The sequence below is a fragment of the Myotis myotis genome, unplaced genomic scaffold (assembly GCF_014108235.1).
Source record: "Myotis myotis isolate mMyoMyo1 unplaced genomic scaffold, mMyoMyo1.p scaffold_m19_p_6, whole genome shotgun sequence".
NCBI classification, from domain to species: Eukaryota; Metazoa; Chordata; class Mammalia; order Chiroptera; family Vespertilionidae; genus Myotis; species Myotis myotis.
Window position 1 is genome coordinate 36003633 of NW_023416368.1, and position 24814 is coordinate 36028446.

General features: G+C 41.1%; 1 protein-coding gene across 17 annotated transcripts in view; it reads left to right on the top strand.

The window, feature by feature from the left end:
• RAPGEF6 (Rap guanine nucleotide exchange factor 6) overlaps positions 1-24814 on the top strand; it is a 194333-nt gene that overhangs the window by 32073 nt on the left and 137446 nt on the right. For 15 of the 17 annotated variants that reach the window (XM_036312320.1, XM_036312334.1, XM_036312322.1 and 12 more), the window contains one exon: positions 20245-20314. The exons of 1 other annotated variant lie outside the window; for it this stretch is intronic. In XM_036312320.1, the coding sequence (XP_036168213.1) occupies positions 20245-20314 (70 nt within the window). Of the gene's footprint in view, positions 1-20244; positions 20315-24814 lie in introns of those variants that run through there. One more of the 17 variants, XM_036312332.1, reaches the window with a different exon arrangement.

Sequence of the window (24814 nt, forward strand, 5' to 3'; positions counted from 1 at the left end):
CGCACAGAGCAGGGCCCATCAGGGGGTTGAGGAGCTCCCCCCTGTCATTCACAGAGTAGGGCCGATAGGGGAGTTGGCACACCGCCCCCTGTCACACACAGCAGGGCGGATCAGGGGGTTGGGGCGCCGCCCTCTATCGCCCACAGAGCAGGGCCGATCAGGGGGTTGGGGCGCCTTCCCCTGTCACGAACAGAGCAGGGTGGATAGGGAGGTTGTGGCCCCGCCCCCTGTCACACACAGAGCCGCAGGGTGATCAGGGGGTTTGGGCACTGCCCCCTGTCACTGCGGGGAGGCTTCGTGGCTCCGCTGATCCCAGTGGTGGGAGGCATATTACCCTTTTACTATATAGAATAGAGGCCTGGTGCACGGGTGGGGGCCGGCTGGTTTGCCCTGAAGGGTGTCCTGGATCAGGGTGGGGGTCCCCACTGGGGTGCCTGGCCAGCCTGGATGAGGGGATGATGGCTGTTTGCAGCTGGTCACACACCCTTCAGGGTGGGGGTCCCCACTGGGGTGCCTGGCCAGTCTGGGTGAGGGGCTGAAGGCTGTTTTCAGGCTGGGACTGAAGCTCCCAACTGCTCCTTTTTTTCTTTTCTTTTTTTTTATTCTGGGCCAGCTTTAGCTCTGAGGCTCCAGCTCTTAGGCCTCCGCTCCTGAAAACAGGTATCTGGTTTGTTTCGGGTTCTTGAAACTCTGCATCAACTCCAGCTCTGAGATCCCAGCTGGCTGAAAGCTGGTTTCTGGGGTTTTGTTTAGCGTCTATATTTGTTACAGTGTTTGAAACTGCCAGCTCAGAGGCTTGCAGCGGCAGGCGGGGAACGTTGGAGTCCTTCGTCAAGCCTCATGTTAGTTTCAAGCTGCCTGGCTGCCGCCGCCATCTTGGCTGACAGTTAATTTGCATATTGCCCTGATTAGCCAATGGGAAGGGTAGCGGTCGTACACCAATTACCATGTTTCTCTTTTATTAGTGTAGATAGATTGCTAGCTACTTCTGATGCCCATCCCTTATGTCTAGGTCACAGTTTCTGATGGGAAGTTCAGGCTACATAGTCTCCTGATACCTCAGTTGTGATTAGACTTTCAGTCTCTCCCAAAACCCAGTAGCAAGCCAGAAGTTGTTTCTGAAAAGCAGTAAGTACTCACTTACTGCTGTCGATAGTTTGTGTCGATAGTTTTTTGGAAAGTCACTTTAAGTGAAATGACAAAGCAAACCAGTTTTACTGTAGGCTAATTGATATATACCAGAATTAAGTTTTTCTGTAATATTTCGAGGAGAAGATGTAAACAGTGGCTCCTGCCAGGAATCAGTTATTTCTTTTTTTCCTCATTAGCATTATAATGAAATGATGCTGAATAAAATGACATTACTTGAGGGCCTGCTATAGTTATTTTAGAAGAGGGCATTAGGTCTGCACTGTCATTGACATGCTAGTACTTGTGAGAAGCTCCAGAGCACATCCCTATTTTCCATGAACACTAAAATTATCATTGGATATGCTGGTCCTCAGTGATACAGTGACTTATACTGATTCTGAACTGTGGGAAGTTGTGTGGGCTACTCTGAAGATGGGATGCTCAATATGGGATGCTCAATATATGTTAGTTCCTAAATAAAGAAATAACCAAGTATTATGTCTCTTTTTCTGGTGATGGTGCCTAATCAACTTGGAAGAGATATCCTGTCATGCCCCAAATCATATAACTCCCAGAAACTTCACTGAGGGGGTAGGCCCTTGAATTTTTACGGTGTTTATCTCCTAAACACTAATTTGCCTATATTTTAACACGTTAAGCGCCAGATCAGTCACTGCTTAAGGTTTGGACCTCGTCAGTTTCTGGCCGCCAGCGTATCGGTGAAATCGGATATCATGGGCTACGGAAAGGAAGACAAAACAGGCTTGGCGCTTAACGTGTTAATATAGCATCGAAATACACTTATTTATTTTATAATGAATTTTTTATGTAATTTAAACCAGTAAAATATATTTTACAATTTACTATAACCAAAGGACAAAAGTAATATAATAAATCCAGACTAAACTTAAATAGCTTTTGAAATGAATTTAGTTTTTTCCAGATTTGAGTTCACTTTTTAGTTGTCAACAATAGAATCTCAGTAAGCTCAAGAAAGCAAGGATTGCATTACATGTGATGTTTAAATAAAATTGAATGCATGTGTTTATTTATGCAGGACATAAGCATTGATTGTCATCTCTATATAAGACAGAGTCATTAAAACCAAAAAAGGTTGACTTGCCTTTCATTCGGGTAACTGCTTTATTTGAAAAGGGCCAACGTGTTGGGTGACATGGAAAGAAACTTTCTTGGGGAGGCAGTTTTGGAAATGGATTCTACAGATAAGCAGGAATAGGTAGGCAAAAAAGGGAGGGAACCACTATTTCAGTTGAATTTTTCAAGCCCCGATGCATTAATTTATTTAGAAAACATTTATTGAGGTGCCTGCATGTGTCAGACATTCTGCTAGTTATTGGGACTGGGAAAGGTTTTCACCTTTAAATAGCGTTGTCCATTTTCTAAAGACAGAATTTTTCTTGACAAAGTAATAGATTTGTACTATTCAAAAGTCACAACAGGCCCTGGCCAGTTTTCTCAGTGGATAGAGCGTTGGTCTATGGTCCCAGGTTCATTTCTGGTCAAGGGCACATCCCTGGGTTGTGGGCTCGATCCCTAGTGGGAGGTGTGCAGGAGGCAGCTGATGAATGGTTCTCTCTCATCATTGATGTTTTTCTCTCTCTCTCCCTCTCCCTTCCTTGCTGAAATCAATAAAAATATATTTTTTTAAAAAGTAAAAGCAGCCCTGACCGTTTTGACTGAGTGGATAGAGCGTCAGCCTGCGGACTGAAGGGTCCCAGGTTCGATTCCAGTCAAGGGCACGTACCTTGGTTGCGGGCACATCCCCTGGTTGCGGGCACATCCCCAGTAGGGGGTGTGCAGGAGGCAGCTGATGGATGTTTCTGTCTGATCGATGTTTCTCACTCTCTGTCCCTCTCCCTTCCTCTCTGTAAAAAAATCAATAAAAATATTTTTTAAAAAAAGTAAAAGAAGTATAACAAGTATTTTAAGAAGTATTATTCCCACTATTATTGTCATCCACACCATTAAACTAATTTGCATAGATAACTAACCATTTTTATTAATATCTTTCGTATATCTTTCTAGTGTCTAATATATATTTGAACTAAAAACAGTACTTATACTTATTTTTCTTATTTTTGACCCAAAAAGAAATACTGCTTCGTAGTTTTAACTCGTTTATTTTGAAGTAGATGGGAAAAGTGCATGTTTATGAATTTCTGTGAGTTACTATAAATTGAGCATTTGCCTAGTTACTACCAAGATCAAGAAATTAATATTGTCAGCATTGTAGAAGCTGTGTTTTCTCAAATCAGCTCTTTGAGAAAGCATGTCTTTTCTCAAATCAGCTCTCCTCCTCCCCCAAAGATCACCCATCACTTTCCTAAATTTTAATCAGTCTTGCTTATCTGTGGAGTTTTAGCCTGAGGACATGCAACCTAACATTGTAGTTTGGTTTTGTTTACTTTCAATCTCTATATGAATGTAAACATGCAGTATTCTTTTATTTATGGCTTCTTTGGCCCAATACTATGTTTCTGAGATACAGCTGTGTTGTTGAAGGTAGTTAATTCATTCTTATTGCTTAGCATTTTATTGTTTCTGTTGTTGAAAGCCATTATTAGTAAAGTAGCTGTGAACATTTTTGTACATTTGATCCACATGTGCATACATTTCTGTACAATATACTTAGGCTATGTCTATATTAAGCTTTCATTGTCCATTTGTGAGTTGTGTTCAAAAGTGGATGTACCAATTTACACATCCACCAGCAGTGTATGAGAATTCCTATTGTTTCACATCCTCACCAACATGTAGTAATGTCAGTCTTTTTAAAATATTTTTGATGGATTAATGTTAGGTATTCTGTTGAGAATATATATATCTCATACTTTTGATATGTACATTATTGATTGCTGATGAGTGAGTACATTTGCATAACCTCTTTTGTAAAGTGCTTCTTAAAATTTGCTCTCCATTTTTCTAATGCATTGTCTTTTGTTATTGAGAGATAGTAATTCTTTGCATGTATTCTGAATAAGAATCCTTGATTGGTTATGTATGCTGCAAATATCTATTCCCCACTCTGTGCCTATATTATTCATTCTCATGAACACAGGTTCTTAACTCATAAGAGGTATTCAGTCTTTTCCTTTGTGTCATCTTTGCTTAAGAAATATTTCTGTACCTGAGGATATTTTCCTTAATTATTTTCTAGAACTTTTCTTGTTTTCCTTTCACATCTATATTTATAGTCTACTTAAAATTAAATTTTGAGCATGATATAATGTTGCATGGTTTTCCAAATGGATTCCTGTATGTCCTTTTCGAACTTTCCTTCAATGCTACCATTTTTGTAAATCAAATATCTGTTGTAATGTACCCCACAAATCACAGAAGGACGCCTCAAGAAGTCGAATTAAAGAGTCACATTTATTGCAATCCAGGACTATGAGGGGCCATTCCCCAAATCTCATAGTGATAAGGTGGCCAAAACACCAGACTTATATAGGCAAAGATCACAAAGGTATTGATTACATCCCAGGGTTTGGAATGAGGAACCTGGTTCGCAAAAAAAGCAGTTTACAGAAGCAGAAGCAGCATGCTAATTATAGTTTTGGGGTCTCTGGATCACTGAATTGACAGAAACACATTATCTAGAGCCCTCAGTCTGGAATGAGGAACCTGGTCAGACTTAAGCATGTTATCTAAATTACAATTTTTGGGTCTTCGGAACACTGAGTCAACAGGGACATGTTAAATGAAGTCCTCTGACCTTGGGATAATTGTGCTGTCCTTCCCAGGTAAAGGAAAACGTGCTTTTTATTTTTTATTTTTTAAAAATATATTTTATTGATTTTTGACAGAGAGGAAGGGAGAGGGATAGAGAGTTAGAAACATCGATCAGTTGCCTCCTGCACACCCCCCTCCACTGGGGATGTGCCTGCAACCAAGGTACATGCCCTTGACCGGAATCGAACCTGGGACCTTTCAGTCCTCAGGCCAAGGCTCTATCCACTGAGCCAAACCGGTTTTGGCAAAAATGTGCTTTCTAAGACCAGTATGACCACAACAAATGGGATTTCACATTATAATCAATAGGGTATTCAATCGAATGGGATGATTTATATAATTCAGAAAATCAAAATAACCTTTCTATTGTTAAACAAAGCAAATAGGTACAGAAGCCAAACAGCAGGGTTAAAGTTAAACTATAGTTTCTACCTGAGATGATTGCTACCATACTTCATATCCATATATTTGTGTGCCTGTTTCTGGGTTCCTAATCTATCCATTATATTTTGTCTATCCTTGAATACTACACTGTAGCTTTATAAGGTAAGGGAGGGAAAATTTCCTTCTACCCTTCTAGGTTCTTTGGCCAGTTTAATCAAAATAATATAGATTAACAGGAGAAAAACAAATATAATTATATACAAGGGCCCCACAAAAGACAGTTGAGGTGTACATGTTAACCTTAGTTAAGGAATGGGATAGGGGCCTGTGGCCTCAAAAGAGAAAAGAGTTATTCACAGGATAATAAAAACAGATGTTTAGTAATTAGATGTTTGTCCTAACATACAGATAGATTGTTCAGATAAAATGTTATATCTAGTTAATAGCTCTTGTTCTGGGGCAGGCACCCTATCTAAATTCTCTTAGGTAATTAAGTAAGAGGTAAGCCTGCTAAGTCTAGATTGCTTTCAACTCAAAATAATTCACATGCCAAAGTGATGCATTTTGGAAATTCATTCTGAAGAGTTGAAAAAATTTTGAAGTTCCATTTATCAGGGTTTTTTCCCTTTAATTTGCTGAGATTTTGTTGTTATATGTAAGAAATCTTTTATTAACCTAAGGTCACACAATTTTTTTCTGATTTCTTTTGAAAGTGTTATAGTGTCGATTGTAAGAACATCCAAAATCACTAGAAAAATTGTATGACTTTATTTGAGCCAGAGGACACGTGTTGTGCCCAGATTTCATGATTCCCAAGAACCCACAGGGAGCCAGCGAGTCCGATGCAAAAGCAAAGAGTCATTCATTTCAAACCTAGGTTTGGCTCCCCTGCCACACTCACCGATGCAACGGTAAGCTCCAGTGGCCGAGAGAGGGAAAACTCTGTGTGGAGAGAGGTTTTATAGGGGTTTGGGGTAAGGGGAGGAGAAAGGACTGTGGGCCCTGCCGATTGGCCAGGCGCGAGTACACAGGATGTGGTCATAGTGATGGCGTGCACTTCCCTTGACTATCTTCCGGGAAGAAGCTTGCTGAGCACATGGCCAAGTTAAGATGAAGAGCATAGCCCTTACCCTGGGGCAAGGTGGAGGGCGTAGCCCTTACCCTGGGGTAAGGTGGAGGGTGTAGCCCTTACCCTGGGGCAAGGTGGAGGGCGTAGTCCTCGCCCTTTCATTCCCCCCTTGTCTTGGAACTTCCGGCTCAATCATGAGACGGACTGCATTTCTATTCCACCGTTGCTAGAGGCCCATACTGGGCACACAGAACTATCAACTGAACTATCCCTATAAGCTTAACAAATGGCCCGGTGGAAGGGAAAGAACAACTTCTATTGAAACAGGATTTTTCTTCTTAAAATTCCTCCATGACTATCAAAAAGCCAAATCAAGATTCCTGATTTTTGCATAAACACAACAAGAATGGTAACTGACTACCTTTGCTGGAATTTCATGGTTGAACCTTAATGTGCCCCGTAGGGCCAGGAAGCCAAGCCATCCAGCTGCCATCAGGCCTGCCTGCAGTATCTGCTGAGTTAGGTGAATCCCTCACCTGTAGCAACTCCACCTGAGCCCACGCTCCAGGCTTTAAGGCCCATCTCAGTAGCCCTCCTACTTGTTGCGGCCCAGAGTGTGTGGGGGTTCCGCAGGGATGCAGAGGCATCTTTACTGCTCCCCTTCTACTCTTACCAACCGCCAGTGATGGTAGGGCATGGGCCTGACGCTCCAGCGCCAGCCATCTTCAGGGCTCCCAAGCAGGATACCAGGCTTTCTTCGTGGCATTCTTAGTGGCTTCAAGTCTTTAGAGTTCAGACAGGGCTCTTTAAAACATGATACTCCAGTCAAAGTTTTCCGTTAATAAAACCACTATTAGGAATCAGTCTTATTGTATCTATGCAAAGCCTGATATTTGCCATGACTTATTTAGCATTGCCAGATTTCGGAGGAATTACATAAGGAGAAAAACATACTGATCTGCTCTAAGATTTTCTGACTTTCCTTGCTAATTCCTTTTCATGGATTTAAAACAAAACAGTAACTGTTGGTATAAAACCTTCTTTCTATGCATAACTATGCCTCAGACCTTCTATTCTAAACAGGCTTTTTCCAGCTTTACTAACCCTGACATGGGCATGGTGACTCAGGTCTGCAAGACAGTATTACAGGCTGCCAACTGTTAGCTGTCTCTCAACAGAGACCAAAACCTGATGGGCACCCTTCCCTGCCCAGCTGGGCACCTGCCCTCTTGGCAGCTAGGCACCCTTTACTTTTGGGGGTCACCCCACACAGCTCCCTTCCAGGACAGCCAACATACATTCAAACCTGCAAAAGAATCAAAGGTTAATATAACATATCAATACAATGAAACATAATATTGGCATCATGGCCGCTTCAGGCAGCCAAATCTTCTGCTACTAAACATGTGATCCTATAAATTGTCCTTGTCTCTTTGGATCCATGTCCATGAAGATGCAGGCATTATTACACAGTATTGTGGGGGCTTCCTGGTGACAGGAGTGATCCCAAGTCATGTTACCAGCATCAGGGAGGTCGAGCACGCCGTAGCTTGAGCTTGAGCGGGTTGCGTTGATCTCGATCGATGCTCCATTTGGTGATGAAGTCTTTCCGGATGGACCCAGGTCGCGACGCCGTCTACCTTGAGAGCGGTGGGGGTCGTCAGCACCACAGTGTAGGGACCCTTCCAATGTGGCTCTAGGGTCTCCTGGTGGTGCCTTCTGACGTGGACCCAATCTCCTGGTCTGTGCTGATGAGGAGTTGGGGTTGGGCTGGTCTCATAGATGGCGCGGAGGCGCGGCCAAATGTCCTCGTGCGCCCTCTGGAGCCCTCTCAAGGAAAGAGATTGTTAAAGAAAAGCCACCCAGTCCTCGCCAGTCTCCGAGTCAGACAGATTCCTCCTCTCTTGGAGAACTTCAAAGTCCTGATGGCTTCTAGGTAACCCTGTTTATCAGCTACAGCGCTCTGCTTTTTTTTTGGCCTTTCTATCAGTTCCCTTTGTGGCAGAGCAGCAACCAGGCCTCTTTCAAGGGAGTGCGTTAGAAGTGGGTATCAGCCCCTCCTTTGCTAGTAGCAACAGGTACCAAACCCTTGCAGTACATTTGACCAGCTTCATTCCCGCTCACCTTTACAGATTCTAAGGCCCATTGTCTTCCTTTAACCAGCAAGCCAAATGACACTGGCCTGTATTATTTAATTCAGCACAGGCAGGGGGAAGGGCCCATGAAATCTCTGCCCTGAGGAACTGTGAGCCCCACCCTTAAATGTCCCAATCAGACTAGAAAAGCCACAAATACTTTTTAAATCTACCCCAGAATTCCAAAATCCCAACCCAGAAATCCCATCCTGCCTCAGTGAGCAGACATTCCTTTTGTGATTGACTAAGTCAGAGGGAGGGGCCTGCTGTTCCAAGATGGTGGCCCCCAGGGGCACGGCATGCCATGCGGCCAACATGGCGGCTGCCAAGTCAGGCAGCTCAACATTGTGGCGGTCTAAACTGTTCTCTGACAGAAAATATGATTTCCTCATTCTCACAATAAACAAGGGAAGAGCAAACCAAAACCCCTAAAAGATAGATGGCCAACATTATATTGCAGAACTTTTTAAAATCTTAGGTAGCAAATTAAATACACTAGCCCAAAACCCTATCCAAAAACGGACGGTGCGCACATTAGTTTTAAGCCAGCTTTTCTCCTAACACGTGCACAGAAGTCCCAGACGCATTTACTTGGGGAGGGGGTGACCTGTTTCCACATACCCTCACTCAGGCGGCCGCCCGACCGCCACACAAAGGAGGGGGGAGGGCAATCCCCCTCCCTCCACACTCCCACACTTTCACCAGACATTCATTCAGACTTTAAACAATCCATTCAATTCCTAACAACTTCCCAACTCCTGAGGGAGCTCTAAAGCCTCCCCCAATCTCCTTGAAATGATCAATCACAATACCCAAAGGTGCAGTCTGAGTCCATCCCATAACATCCGTCCAGTACAAACACAGAACACTAAACAGGGCCCGAAAATACAGGCTTCCAACTCCATGGAAGCAACTAGACGTTGGCCTTACGCCAAACCGGCAGGAGCGACCTGCCTCGTCTCAAATCCGCGAGGGGCATATCCATCCCTCGTGAGGGGCATATCCATCCCTCCTGGGGAGCGGAACGTCTTCCAACTCTCCCCTGCCTGTGGTCGTTCACGGCGCGTCCGCCTAGACCCCTCAGGCAATTACAGGTTCCAGAAACGAGCTCACACTGAACAGAACATACAACGACACACACATACCGCGGTCAGTCAGACTCTTCGGATCGGGGGTCCCTCGATGGTCTTGGGAATCCCGGACGAGCCCCCAAATGTTGTGCCCAGATTTCATGATTCCCAAGAACCCACAGGGAGCCAGCGAGTCCGATGCAAAAGCAAAGAGTCATTCATTTCAAACCTAGGTTTGGCTCCCCTGCCACACTCACCGATGCAACGGTAAGCTCCAGTGGCCGAGAGAGGGAAATCTCTGTGTGGAGAGAGGTTTTATAGGGGTTTGGGGTAAGGGGAGGAGAAAGGACTGTGGGCCCTGCCGATTGGCCAGGCGCGAGTACACAGGATGTGGTCATAGTGATGGCGTGCACTTCCCTTGACTATCTTCCGGGAAGAAGCTTGCTGAGCACATGGCCAAGTTAAGATGAAGGGCATAGCCCTTACCCTGGGGCAAGGTGGAGGGCGTAGCCCTTACCCTGGGGTAAGGTGGAGGGTGTAGCCCTTACCCTGGGGCAAGGTGGAGGGCGTAGTCCTCGCCCTTTCACACGCCTGGAAGGAAAATATCAATAGTCTGAGAAAAATGCTTTTCAGAATGACAGTTTGCAGTTTCTTTTATACATTTGGAATTAAGGAGGGAATGAAGGAAGATTACATGAATTGGGAGAAAGCAAGGCAGGAAAATCTCAATGATTGTATTACAGGATACTTAACCAGATTTTCTGCTCTCTTGAGAGTGGTTATACTTCTGAGGGGTCTGAAAAAAGCATTTCAAATTAACGTAATTGTAAAGAACAATGGACATGGCTTGCTTGCTGCAACAATCACCCTGTTGGAGGCAGTGAGAAGAGAATATTGGCAATAATGGCGGGGGTTGGGGGGGAGACACAACACCACCAGGTGTTAGGGGTGGGCAAACTTTTTGACTCGAGGGCCACAATGGGTTCTTCAACTGGACCAGAGGGCCGGAACAAAAGCATGGATGGAGTGTTTGTGTGAACTAATATAAATTCAAAGTAAACATCATTACATAAAAGGGTACGGTCTTTTTTTTTTTTTTTAGTTTTACTTATTTCAAAAGGGCCGGATCCGGCCTTCGGGCTGTAGTTTGCCCACGGCTGTTTAGACCAATGGGGTCACACCAGACCTGGGTTCAGCAACCTGAGCACTTGAGTTCTGGATAAAAAATAATTCAGAGCCAAGAAAGACTTAAACTGTAAGAAAACGTTTATTTATAAAATCACAGAGGTAGAAGAAGTATTTCATAGAAGAAATCGGCTTAGGAAACAAGTTATAGAAGCAAAGGAAGGGCCCTTGGAGCTTAGCAATCAGGAAGGTTAAGGTGAAGTGCCTGGGGGAGGGGGAAGAGGAAGGTGCAGGCATGCTCTCCCTCCTTTGTCCTAAGAGTTTTAGGGTGGGGATTTTAGGGAAGGTCCCAGGGGAATATCTCAATAGTATATTCATCAGTTTTCTGGGTGTGTCCTTTCAGGGTAGGGGTCTCCACTGATTGATTAGTTGCCTCCAGGGCAGAAGGTCATTATTCAATGTAGCTGGTCCTGAAGTGTGGCATTGTTTGTCTGGTTTAGCTGCTTTTCTGGGCCTGGAGCTGAAATACAACTGAGGCCTAGATGTCATCTCTAGGGAGGAAAGGTCATGGTGTCCAAACTGCATGACCAGTGATATGCTAGGGGAGGAATGAGGTCCCACCCTACAATTGTCTCTTGTTAGGCACCCAGAACTTTCAGCCCTAGTGACCTTCTATACCTGGCCCAAGATCCTTTCTCTGCTTATGTCTAACTGCCTACCACAAACCTATCACAAACCTTTTTATAGGCCTGGGGAATGCCTACCCACCATGATCTGCCCAGTTAGGAATTTATGATCAAATCATCCTGTGAAGTTACTTTAACAACGCCTTTTTGGTCCACACTATTTAAGTCTGTTATTTATTTTGAGCTAGGTTGTTTTTTTTTCACATGGTATGATATATAGATATAATTTTTATCTTTTTATCTATGCATAGTCAGTTGTTCGAACATCTGTTGACCTAACTTTAATTGACCATATATTTGTGGGTCTATTTCCCAAATCTTTACTTATTTTCATTATTTTTCTATCTGGTTGCGGAACCACATTATCCTGATGACTATGGTTTTATAATGAATCACAGACTAAGGTAGTATGGGTCCTCCAACTTTTCCAAATTGTTTTGGTTATTATAGTTTCTTTGCACTTACATATAAATTTTGGAATCAGTTTTTTTTGGAATTAGTCTATCAAATTGAAGAAATTTCCCTCTATTTCTTGTTTATTGAGAGTTTTTATTATGAATGGCTGTTCTGCTTTGTCAAATGCTTCTTCTGCATCTATTGATGTGCAATTTTTCTTTTTAGTCTGTTGATGTGGTGAATTACATTTAATTGATTTTTGAATGTTGAACCAGCCTCACATACCTGGGAAAATCCCACGTGGTTGTGTTGTATAATTCTTTTTATACATCCCTTCCATATCTGAATCTGGTTCTTAAGCTTGCTCTGTCTTCCAGCTGTGTATTTTGCCCTTTAGTATCCCTTTTAATTTTCTTGATAGCAGGACATCAGGTACTAGGCAAAAGCAATTGCTGTAAATAGGTCTTTAGTAATGTGCTAGTAAGGTGTAGGGAGAGGGGAAGCATTTGATAGTCCTGTGATTAAGACTTAGTCGTTTAGTGAGCCTTTGCCTCCGGACTGTGAACTTCACAGGTATATCTCAGTTTGGGTTTGGGTTTCTGTGGGGGTTTTTGCCTTTAGGTGAGACAGGATAGCTAGAGTGGCTGGCATTAGGTATTTCCCTCTCTCCATATGGAAGGCTAGAGCCAACTTGAAATGGGTATTTTCCTTTTTGCAGGTCTGTTAGTCTCTAATAGAATGGTTTCTCTTAATGGCAGACCTTGCTGTGGCATGTTTCAAAATAGTTCCTTTTCCCTTTCCCTTGCCAGGAACACAAGGGGCTTTTTCTCTTATTCACTGTGGGAACCTGGTAGAAATCCATAGGGTAAAACTCAAGTAAGTTTGGAGGCCCCTTCAATGACCTGCATCTCACTGGAGTTTTGTTTTTTTAAATACATTTTTATTGATTTCAGAGAGGGAGAAGGAGAAGAGAGAGGGAGAGGGAGAGGGAGAGGGAGAGGGAGATAGAAACATTAATGACGAGAGAGAGAACCATTGATAGGCTGCTTCTTGCACGCCCCCTACTAGGGATTGAGCCTGCAATCCAAGTATGACCGGAAATTGAACCATGACCTCCTGCTTCATAAATTGACGCTTGCCAGCCTAGGACTTTTAACTCTCGGAGTTGTGTACTCTGAGCTTCCAGCAGTTCATTAATTACAGTTTGATTTTCCCTATCTTGGCACTAGTTCTCTAGGAGATTATGCTCTAAATTGTGATTCTCTGTATTCATTTTCTCCAATTTGTAGACAGCATTTTTTGCCCTTATTACCTCACTTCTCTTACATATCTAAGAAAGGTAATTGATTTTTCAGTTTGTTTAGCTTTTTACTTATTATTAGCACAGAGTGCAATTTCCAATATTTTTACATGCCAGACTGGAAAGTGGATGTCCAGAAATATTTAGAATCTATGGATTAATGTGGGGAGACTTGCAGTCTTAACAGTATTGCATCTTCCAATCTACGTCCATGGATTGTTTCTATATACTAGTATAGTTATTTCTTCTTTAATTTCTCTCAGTAATATTTTTCATTTTTCAGTGTATACATCTTACATTTTTGTTAAACTATTCCCAAATATCATTTTCTTTTTGATGCCTTCTGAATGACATTGTTTTCTTAATTTTCTTTTAGGTATTGCTATTATAGAGAAATACATTTGGTGTTTATGTATTGATCTTATATCCTCTGACCTTGACATACTCTAAGTTCTAGTGGTTTAGTTTGTAGGTCCTTAGAGTTTTCAATATACAGGGTCAGTTGTCTTTGGTAAAGACTGCTTTATGTCTTTCTTTCCATATATATGCCTTTAATGTCTTTTCTTGCTTTATTATACTGGCTAGAATCTGCAGTTCAATGTTGGTTTGAAGTATTGAGAGAAGACAGTTTTGCCTTATTCATGATGCATATGTTATCTCTAGATTAACTGTTTAATGTAACAAAAATTTGTTTTTAAAAATCATCAACAGAATTAAAATGGTACACTAAAAATAATCATTTAACAGAAGTGATGGAAATAGTGAAGGAACAGAGGAACAAAAAAGATGAGACAGTCACAAAATAAATAGGAAAATGGCAAACATAATGCAACCACATCAATAATTTTATTACAAATGCATGGTCTTGACAGTCCAGTCAAAAGATAGAGATGACCTCGGCAGGTGTGACTCAGTGGTTGCGCGTGGACCTATAAATCAGGAAGTCACAGTTCGATTCCCGGTCAGGGCACATGCCCAGGTTGTGGACTAACTCCCAGTGTGGCGTGTGCAGGAGGCAGCCAATCAGTGACTCTTTCATCATTGGTGTTTTTATTTCTCCCTCTTCCTCCCTCTCAAAAATCAGTAAAAAATATTTTTTAAAAAAAGGTAGAGATGATCAGATTTTATGACAGTCCAAGATTTAATTATATGCAGTCTACAGGAAATCCTTTACCTTTAAGACGTTGAAAGTAAAAGGATGGAAAGGGATATACGAGGTAAATTGTATTCATAAGAAAACGAGACTACTGTTGAAAACTTCTGATGTTCTCTATTGCACCTTTGTCATTCTTCATTTTCTTTTGATTTTTGCTCATATTGGTGTATTTCTCCTTCAGACTCCTGATAATTCTTATTGAGTTACGTGTAATTCCCATTCAGATGTTTGAGCATCCTTATAACCATTACTCTGAATTCTTTCTCTGACAAATTACTTGCCTCTATTTCATTTAGCTCCTTTTCTGGTGATTCCTCCTTTTCTTTCATTTGGGGGTTGTTTGTCTCCTCATTTTTGCTATTCCTTTGTATTTGTTTCTATGTATTAGATCAAACTGCTATGACACCCAGATTTTTTGGGTTGGTCTTATGTAATAGATATTTTGTGAGACCCAGTGGTGCAGTCTCTCAGATCTCCTGGGCTGGGTGTTTTAGGGAGGCCCCCTACTTGAGATATTTGGGTTCTTCTCTTATAGTTGGGCCTTCAATGTTATTGTCCTGTTTGTGGATGGAGTCTCCTCTCAGGGCATCTGATTATGTGGCTTACTCCCTACCACATCATGCCAGCCATTGTGGAGGTGATGACCAAACAGCACAAATACAGTATAAGCTAAGACATGACACAGAAGGAACAGAACATGAATGTACACAAGACCCCTATAGCCCCAACAAAAGTAACATCAGAAAGAATATATGCACTCCTATGTTCATAGCACAATTTATAATAGGTAAGATTTGGAAACAGCCTAAGCGCCCATCAGCAGATAAGTGGATAAAAAAAAACCAAGGTACATTTACACAATGGAATACTACACAGCAATAAAAAAGAAAGTACTCTTACCATTTGGAACAGCATGGATGGCCCTGGAGAGTATTATGCTAAGCGAAATAAGCCAGTCAGAGAAAAATAAGGATCATATGATCTCACTTATATGTGGAATCTAGTGAACTAAATAAACTGATGAACAAAAATAGACCCAGAGACATAGAAGCATGAACAGACTGTTGAACCTCAGAGGGAAGGAAGGGAAGTGTGAATGGTAAGAGATCAATCAATGTATGCATAACCCGTGGACACAGATAATGGGGTGATGAGGGACTGGGACAGGAGCAGGCTGGAGAGGTTAAAGTTGTAAAACTTACAACAATAAAGATTTTTTAAAAAGGGAAAACTAGAGTTGGACATATATCAATCAAAATAGGAAATATTACTAGAGACTAGTATCATAATTTTAGGAATACATGACAGTTTTATTGTATATGCATTTCATAATACAAAATATGAGAAATAAAAACTAACAATTGAAAGTCAGTAGAAATTCAGAGGTTCCAAAGCTCTACTCTCAATACTTGATAGCACCATTAGGCTGAAAGTAAAGGTAAAACTTAAAAAATACTATCAACCACTTTGATTTGATACATAATTTAAAAAATTTTTTATTGATTGCAGAGAGAAAGAGAGAGGGAGCGAAAGGGAGAAAAATCAATGACGAGAGAGAATCATTGATTGGCTGCCCCCTGCACACCTCCTACTGGGGATTGAGCCCGCAGCCCAGGCATTTGCCCTTGACCGAAATCGAACCTGGGACCCTTCGGTCCGTAGGCTGACACTTTATCCATTGAGTCAAACCAGCCAAGGCTGATTCATCATTTTTTGATACATAATTCTAGAACATATTCAGGTCAGAAAACAAGAATCAGTAAATATAAAAGGATTGAAATCATCCATAGGTTGTTCTCCAAGTAAGTATATTGGAATTAAATTATAAATCAATACTAGAGTGAAATATTAGAATTTAAGCAACACATTTGTGAATGACCCATAGGTCAAGGAGGAGTTGACAACAGAAATTAGAAAATGTTTTGAAATGAATTTATTTATTTTTTAAAAAATATATTTTATTGATTTTTTTTACAGAGAGGAAGGGAGAGAGAGAGTCAGAAACATCGATGAGAGAGAAACATCAATCAGCTGCCTCCTACACATCTCCTACTGGGGATGTGCCCGCAACCCAGGTACATGCCCTTAACCAGAATCGAACCTGGGACCTTTCAGTCCGCAGGCCGACGCCCTATCCACTGAGCCAAACCGGTTTCGGCTGAAATGAATGAATTTAAACACATATCAAACTATATGCATTTTAGAGGGAAATATATGAGAAAACAATAATGGTCTCAATTAGTCATCTTAAATTCCATCTTAATAAGAATAGTAAAGTAAGCTCAAAGCAAACAGAAGTAAATTAATAAAACACACCAGAAAAACACTAGAGAGAATCAATGAAGGGTTGGCTCTTTGAAAAGGCCAACAAAATGATAAATCTTGAGACTGATCATGTAAAAAAGAGAAGACACAAAGTATCAAAATCAGGCATGAAAGAGAGCATATTACTGTCCTAAAAAAATGAAAAGTACAGGTTATCCTTGAACTACTCGAGTTCAGGTAATGACCCTCCGTTTCAAGTTAAGTTGAAAAGGTATATAATAGCATACTGTTGACTGGAGGAAGCCTTACTCATAACATAAAACAGTCAACAAATATTTGCTGTTTTATGTGTTATATACTATATTCCTACAATAAAGTAAGCTAGAGAATAAAAAATGTCATAAGAAAATGATAAGGAAGAGAAAAGATATTTACAGTGAAAACAATCGCTTATGAATGAACCTGTGCAGTTCAAAGGTCAACTGTGTTATTAAAGAATTTAATGAGCTATTTTATATTACCAGATGGGCAGATTTTACAAAGACATACATTACTATAAATAGACTCAAAAAGTGATAGAAACTTTGAATATACTTATAAAAGGTAAAGAAATTAATAAGTATATTCTCACAAAGAAAATTCTAGGCCCAGGTGGCTTTACTGCTAAATGTGTTTCAGACATTTGAGGAAACATTATTACATATCCTGTGCAAACTCTTATGGAAAATACAGGAAGAAAAGATACTTTTAACTTATTTTCGGGGGGCCAGTGTTACCCTGATACCAGTGCTAAACAACAACATGACAAGGAATGAAAACTACAAATTATCTCCTGTGAACATACATGTAGAAATCATTAACAAAATAACAGCAAACCAAATCCAGTAATATATTAAAAGAATTGGACACTGAACAAGTTGTGGTTATTCTAGAAATGCAAGGAAGTTTAACATCATAAATCAATTTATACAATATATTCTGCTAGTAAAATAATGAACAAAAACCACATGATCTTTTTCAGTAAACATAGAAAAAAATTTGATAAAATTTAAAACTTGTTCATAATGAAATATTTTAAACCTACTAAATTTACAGAAGAAAACTTGCTAACTATCATGAAGGGCACGTACAAAAATTTTATTGCTGTGAGAATTTTGTAATTGCCATTTTTTATTTATGTCATTCATTTCTAATACTTTCGTTTATGGTGTTATAGTAAGGTTTTTTTTTTCTGTTTTGCTATCTGTTTTTTTTATCACTATTTACAGAAAGTACTATCTTTCCCCCCATTGAATCACCTTGATACTTTTGTCAAAAATTAATTGAACATGTATGTGTGGGTCTGATTTTGTTCTGTCCTTTTTCATTGATCTATAAGTTGATCTGATGCTATACTATCTGGAGTATTCTAGCTTTACATTATGTCTTGATATTTCATAACATAAATATTCCAGTTTTGTTCTTGTTTTCCAAAATTGTTTTAACTGTTTTAGGTTTACATTTTTATGTAAATTTTGGAGTTTTGTCATTTCCCTAAGGCAACTTTTTTATTGCATTTAATATGTACAACCCATAAATAGGATATATTTCATTTTATGTGATCATCTTTAATTTCTCTCTGCAGTATTTTGTAGTTTTTTAGTTTGTAATTTTTTAGGGGTCTTGTGCATATTTTAATAAATTTATGTCTTATATATTCTGTGTTCTTACTGTTTTTTAAGTGAAATTAAAAGATTTTTTCCTAATTTCATTGTTGCTAATATACAGTAAAAAAATCGATTTTTAGATATTGAACTTATATCCTTTAATCTTGCTAAAGTCACTTATTTCTTTTTTTTTGTTTTTGGTGGCCCGTACGGGGAACGAACCCATGTAAAGTCACTTATTTCTGATGACCTTTTTAAAAAATAGAATTCATTGGATGTATTTAATATATAATCAAGTCCTCCACAGTTGAAGCATTTATCCTTTCTTATGTAAACTATTATTGCAAGATGCTCAAACTAATAGATGAGAAATTGAGAATAAACGTTATATTAGGTTTATCTAGTTGATACTATCTGAAGCTATATACCAGTTTTAACAGTGTTAAAAAGAAAGGGGCAACCAGACATTATGTAATGTATATGTGATGTGATAAACATTCCACTGGGTCTTTTTTTTTTTTAATATGTTTTTATTGATTTTAGAGAGAGGAAGTGGGGGGGAGAGAGAGAGAGAGAAACATCAATGATAAGAATCATCGCCAGCACCAGTTTGGCTCAGTGGATAGAGCGTCGGCCTGCGGACTGAGGGGTCCCGGTTTCGATTCCGGTCAAGGGCATGTACCTGGGTTGCGGGCACATCCCCAGTAGGACATGTGCAGGAGGCAGCTGGTCGATGTTTCTCTCTCATCGATGTTTCTAACTCTCTATCCCTCTCCCTTCCTCTCTGTAAAAAATCAATAAAATATATATATTTTTAAAAAATCATCGATCAGCTCCCTCCTGCATGCCCCCTACTGGGGGTTGTGCCCACAACCCTGGGCATGTGCCTTGACTGGGAATTGAACCATGATCTCCTCCTGGTTTATAGGTCCACCCTCAACCACTGAGCCACGCTAGCTGGGCTCATCTTGATTTTTATTAGAATTTTGTTATTAACTAATATTTGTATATAACCTTATACTTGGTAGAGAATTGACATGCATGCTGTCACTGCTTTCATTCAGGACCTATTTCCATTCCATCAATAAAATTGTATAGTTTTTTATAAGTGACTTATATATTTCTTTATTTGGTATTTTATATTTTGTTTGCATTACTAATAGAGGGTTTTCAAATATTTGTTTTTAGAATAAATTACATATATAGTATAATTGCCCATGGTACTTAATTTTTATATATATAATATTTTAGATTGCCTTTTGTAATTTTATAAGTGCACTCTGCATCATATGTTCACCTATTGTATCATATAATTATCAAATATTTTTTCTGTTCCTTACCTTTTAAAGTATTTAGTTTACTTTTTAAAATTAAAACATCAATTTCTTTCTATATAAATGCTTTCTTTTTTTATTTCATTTGAAATATCCTCCCAGATGAAGAATATAAAAATATAGTTTCTTTTAGAACTAATCCAATTTTAGTTTTTTCCAAAGAGCTAGTCAGTGGCTCCAACACTATTTTTAAATGAATCACCTCTGTTTTTTACTGCATTTCTTTATATAGTCTAATGTGAATATTTTCAAAGCTGTTTATAGCTGTTACCTAAAACTGCTCCCAAAAAAATAATTTACTTTTATAAAATACAAGAGGCCTGGTGCACGAATTTGTGCACAGGTGGGGTCCAGCCAGCCGGAAGGGGGGTGAGGGGGCGTGGGAGGTTGGCTGGCTGGCTCCACCCCTGGTTGAACTCTGGTAAAAAGGACAATTTGCATATTACCCTTTTATTATATAGGATTCCATAATTGTGGCTTTAGTCTATATTAGGTGTGTTTTTACTTTTATTCAGCACATATTGATAAATGTTTAAAAATTGAGATTAGGCAGGGAGGGGTGTTCCATAATCAGTTTTAGAGATTAAAAGCAGAAATTTTTAAAGAATTTTCACACTGAACTGTATTGAGGTCAGTTATCTCTTGATTTTAAGAAAATTTTATTAATAAAAGTCATAGGATCAGAATTTCTTGATTAGCATTTAAGGGGCGGGGAGGTTTGGTTGTTTTTTTTCCTATATTGATATATTTTATTTGTAACCTTTGCTAAAGAAATTGTCTTTCTGTTTTTATAGTTTTGGTAAGCAGTTTGGAGGAAAAAGAGGATGTGATTGTCTTGTATTAGAGCCTTCAGAAATGATTGTGGTAAGAACTTTAAAGAATGCTGAATTGTTTTTTGATGTGCTTCAGTTTCAACTTTAAAATGTAGTAAGCTTTTAAATACTCAAGGAGGTTCCATTACTATGACTTTTTAAATATTTTATTAAGTAGCATCAGAACCGTCTACCTAGTTTGATACATTTTTATCTACTTACATTTTTTTTGATCCTTGAGAGAATTTGAAATATGATACAGTTCTATATAACAGGTTCCAAATTTGGTAATTTCTTTTACCACTTCTACCAGAAATTTTAAATAAATGCTTTAAAAAGTGACCTTTAGATTTCAAGTATTTTCTCTTTCTTCTTCAATATACTTAATCTTTGAATATCTATGTCTGTGCCCTTAACTTGTAGGAAAGAGAAAGAAATGAAAGACAATTCTATTTAAGTAAAAAATGGTTTAGATCTTAATATTTTTACTTTAAAAGTGTACTTAAAGAATAGTTCTTTACTTTTTTCTAAGAAAGCTGGGTAGTTGATGTAACTTGAGAAAACACCGACTTTCTTTTTTTTTTTAAGCATTAGAAAAATCCAGAACACAGCTCCCTTTTACCTTGTTCTGAGATGACTTTACTAGAAAATAGCTTATACTGCATGGGCTCATTGTCCTATTTGCATCTCATGTAGATGATCATGTCATTTGATTTGATTTAAATTGTTGAGAAGTGAGGTTGAATTCTTAATGAAGCTTTTTAATGCCAGGGCACTAAAAAAACTAAACCATTTTTCTATTTTATAGGGTTGTAGTCAGATTGACATGTTCAAGTAGTTTCTGTTTTCTCTTCCCCAACTGCATCATCTACATTATCAAGAGTTCAGTGTCCTAAATTTTATTTATTTATTATTATTATTATTTTTTATTGATCTCAGAGAGGGTAGGAGAGATAGCAACATCAGTGATGAGAGAGAATCATTTATCAGCTGCCTCCTGCACACCCCGCACTGGGGATCGAGCCTGCAACCCAGGCATGTGCCCTGACCAGGAGTCGAACCATGACCTCCTGGTTCATAGGTTGACACTCAACCAGTAAGCAATGCCAGCCGGGCCAGTGTCCTATGTATAATAATAAAAGCATAATATGCTAATTATACCAGACAGCTGAACGACCTTCCGATGTCCTTCCGGACGACCTTCTGGACAAAGCCATTGCTGCGAGGGCCGAGGCAAGCCACCAGGGCTGTGAGGGCTGAACCCCTTGCATGAATTTCATGTATTGGGCCTCTAGTATTTTATAAAAACAACAGGATCTTAAGATCTTAAAAGGCAAAGATTATGTCTTATTTTGTACTGGAGGCCTGGTGCATGAAATTTGTGCACGGGTACGGTCCCTAGGTCTGGCCTGCGATCAGGGCCATCTTCCCCAGCTGCCCACAGTTTGCCCCACCCCCCGCCACCATCCACCAGTTCCCCGTTTGCTATCGGGTGATTGGTGCCTGATGGCCAGGGGAAGAGACAGAGAGGTAAACTGTTCCCGCTCACTTGCCAGCCCCACCCCCACTGTTGGTGGCCATCAGGCGATCGGAGCCTGCCAGCTGAGGAAAGGGACCAAGAGGTGGTCAGTGCACCTCATAGTTACTGGTCCAGTAGTCGTTCTGGTCGTTCTGCCATTAGGGTCAATTTGCTTATTACCCTTTTATTTATTATATAGGATTATTATATAGGATAGTACTGCCTGCATAATAAGTATTCAGTGAATTGTGCTTGAATTCAAGTTTGTTCAAGGCTTGGACTATGTATTTTATGTTTATTTTCTTTTAAGTGTTGTTATAGATGGCATATTACAGCCTCAGAACTACCTTTTAAAAATAAATATATTGAGGAACATGGCAAGAAAACTACCTCAGGCACTTCTTGTTTTCTCATTTGTTTATCAGTTGTTGTACTTCCTCTCCCCCTCCCCCCCATACTTTATGGGGTAAGAGTAGTGCTTTTACTGCAGTGTTTACATTGTTGTGGTACAATACAATTAACATAAAATTTATCAAACTTAACCGGGCTTCTCAGGGACAAGAGCTAGAAAATGTCTGAGTGTATGTATACACTACATATATATGTGTGTACATATGTCTATATTTGTTTTTTAATCTATAGATCTGTTTAAAACCCAGAGTTTATTTTGTTTTTTCCTTATTCATATCTTCTTTCTCTGTCAGTGAGAAACTTGTTTTTCAGTATATTTACTTACACATAAGGCAGTTTACGAATAGCTTGTTCAGCCCTGGTTGGTGGTGTTTAGTGGATAGAGCATTGGCCCATGCACCAAAGGGTCTCGGGTTTGATTTCTGGTGTAGGGCACATAGCTGGGTTGCAGGTTTGATCCCTGGCCCCAGTCAGGACATGTGAGGAAGGCAACCAATAGATGTGTCTCTAACATCAACATTTCTCTCTCCCTCCTCCCTTCCTCCCTCCCTCCCTCCCTCCCTTCTATTCTCTCAATGGAAAAAAATATCCTTGGGGTGAGGATTAAAAAAAAAAGAAGAGTTTCTTGCCTGCAACATTGTAGAAAGCACTATTAGCTAGAGTATTAACATACACATCTAATCTTCTAATCTAATAAAAGGGAAACATTCAAATTGACCATACCTTCGCTACGCCCTAAGCCATGCCCACAATCAGAGCAACTATATGCAAATTAACCCAACCAAGATGGCGGCCGGCAGCCACAGAGCTGGAGCAAGCAGGAGGCTTGGTTGCCCTGGCGATGGAGGAAGCCAAGCTTCCCACCTGCCCTGGCGGGCGGTGGCCTCCGCTAAAGGCAACAAAGTTTCAATTATAGAAGATAAATAAATCCCAGATACCTGCTTCCAGCCAAGCTCCACTGGGAGCTTGGGTGGCTGGGGGCCATGGCCAGCCTGCAAACAGCCATTAGCCACTCACCCAGGTTGGCCAGGCACCCCAGCAGGACCCCCACCCTGATCCGGGACACCCTTCAGGGCAAACCAGCCAGCCCCCACCCATGCACCAGGCATATAATAAAAGGGTAATATGCAAATTGACCCTAACAGCAGAACGACTGGGAATGACTGGTCACTATGACACACACTGACCACCAGGAGGCAGATGCTCAATTCAGGAGCTGCCCCCTGGTGGTCAGTGCGCTCCCACAGGGGGAGCTCTGCTCAGCCACAAGCCAGACTCATGGCTGCCAGCACAGCATTGATGGCGGGAGCCTCTCCCGCCTCCTCAGCAGCGCTAAGGATGTCCGACTGCAGCTTAGGCCTGCTCCCTGCTGGCAAGTGGACATCCCCTGAGGGCTCCTGGGCTGCCAGAGGGATGTCTGACTGCCAGCTCAGGCCCAATCCCCCGGAGAGCGGACCTAAGCCAGCAGGTGGATATCTCCCGAGGGGTCCCAGACTGCGAGAGGACACAGGCCAGACTGAGGGACGCCCCCCCCCCGAGTGCACAAATTTTTGTGCACCGAGCCTTTAGTCCTATATAATAATCCTATTTATATAAAAGCCTAAGTGACCATCACAACTGAACGGACAACCAAACAGGCTGCGTGGAGTGACCAGGCCGGCAGGAGGGTTAGTGAGGGCCAACCAAACGACTGAGCAGCAGGCTGCGTGGGGCAACCAGGCTGGCAGAGGGGTTAGTGAGGGACGACCAAACGACTGAGCAGCGGGCAGCGTGGGGTGACCAGGCCAGCAGGGGGCTTAGTGAGGAATGACCAAATGACTGAGCAGCGGGCTGCGTGGGGTTTCCAGGCCGGCAGGGGGTGTAGTGAGGGATGACCAAACAACTGAACAGCAGGCCCTGTGTGGCTACCAGGCTGGCAGGGGCGCCATGAGGGGTGACCAGTCCGGCAGGGGGGCATTGAAGGTCAACGAAATGACCAAACAGCAGGCTGCATGGGGCAACCAGACCAGCAGGGGGGGCAGTTGGGGGCGACCAGGCCTGCAGAGGGGGCAGTAAAGGGTGACCAGGCTGGCAGGGGGGGCAGTTGGGGTGACCAGGCTGGCAGGGGGGTTCAGTTAGGGATGAGCAGGCCATCGGGGGGGCAGTTAGACGTGATCAGGCAGGCAGCAGGTGAGCAGTTAGGAGCCAGTGATCCCGGATTGTGAGAGGGATGTCCCAGATTGGAGAGGGTGCAGGGTGGTGCACGAATTTCGTGCACTGGGCCTCTAGTAATCCTATATAATAAAAGGGTAATATACAAATTGACCCTAAGGGTAATATGTAGAATGACCGCTGGACCAGTCACTATGAGGTACACTGACCACCTCTTGGTCCCTTCCCCTGTCCGTCAGGCACCGATCACCCGATGGTGAATGGGGAACTGGGGGTGGGTGGTGGTGGGGGACAGAGTTGGCTGCAGGCAGCTGGGGAAGATGGTCCTGATCACAGGCCAGGCCTCGGGACCAGAACCCACGCACGAATTTCGTGCACTAGGTCTCTGGTATTTATATATTTTAAATATACACTTTATTGAAATTTTTTAAATGCATATGCCTTATAACCTACCTCTATATCAAAATACAA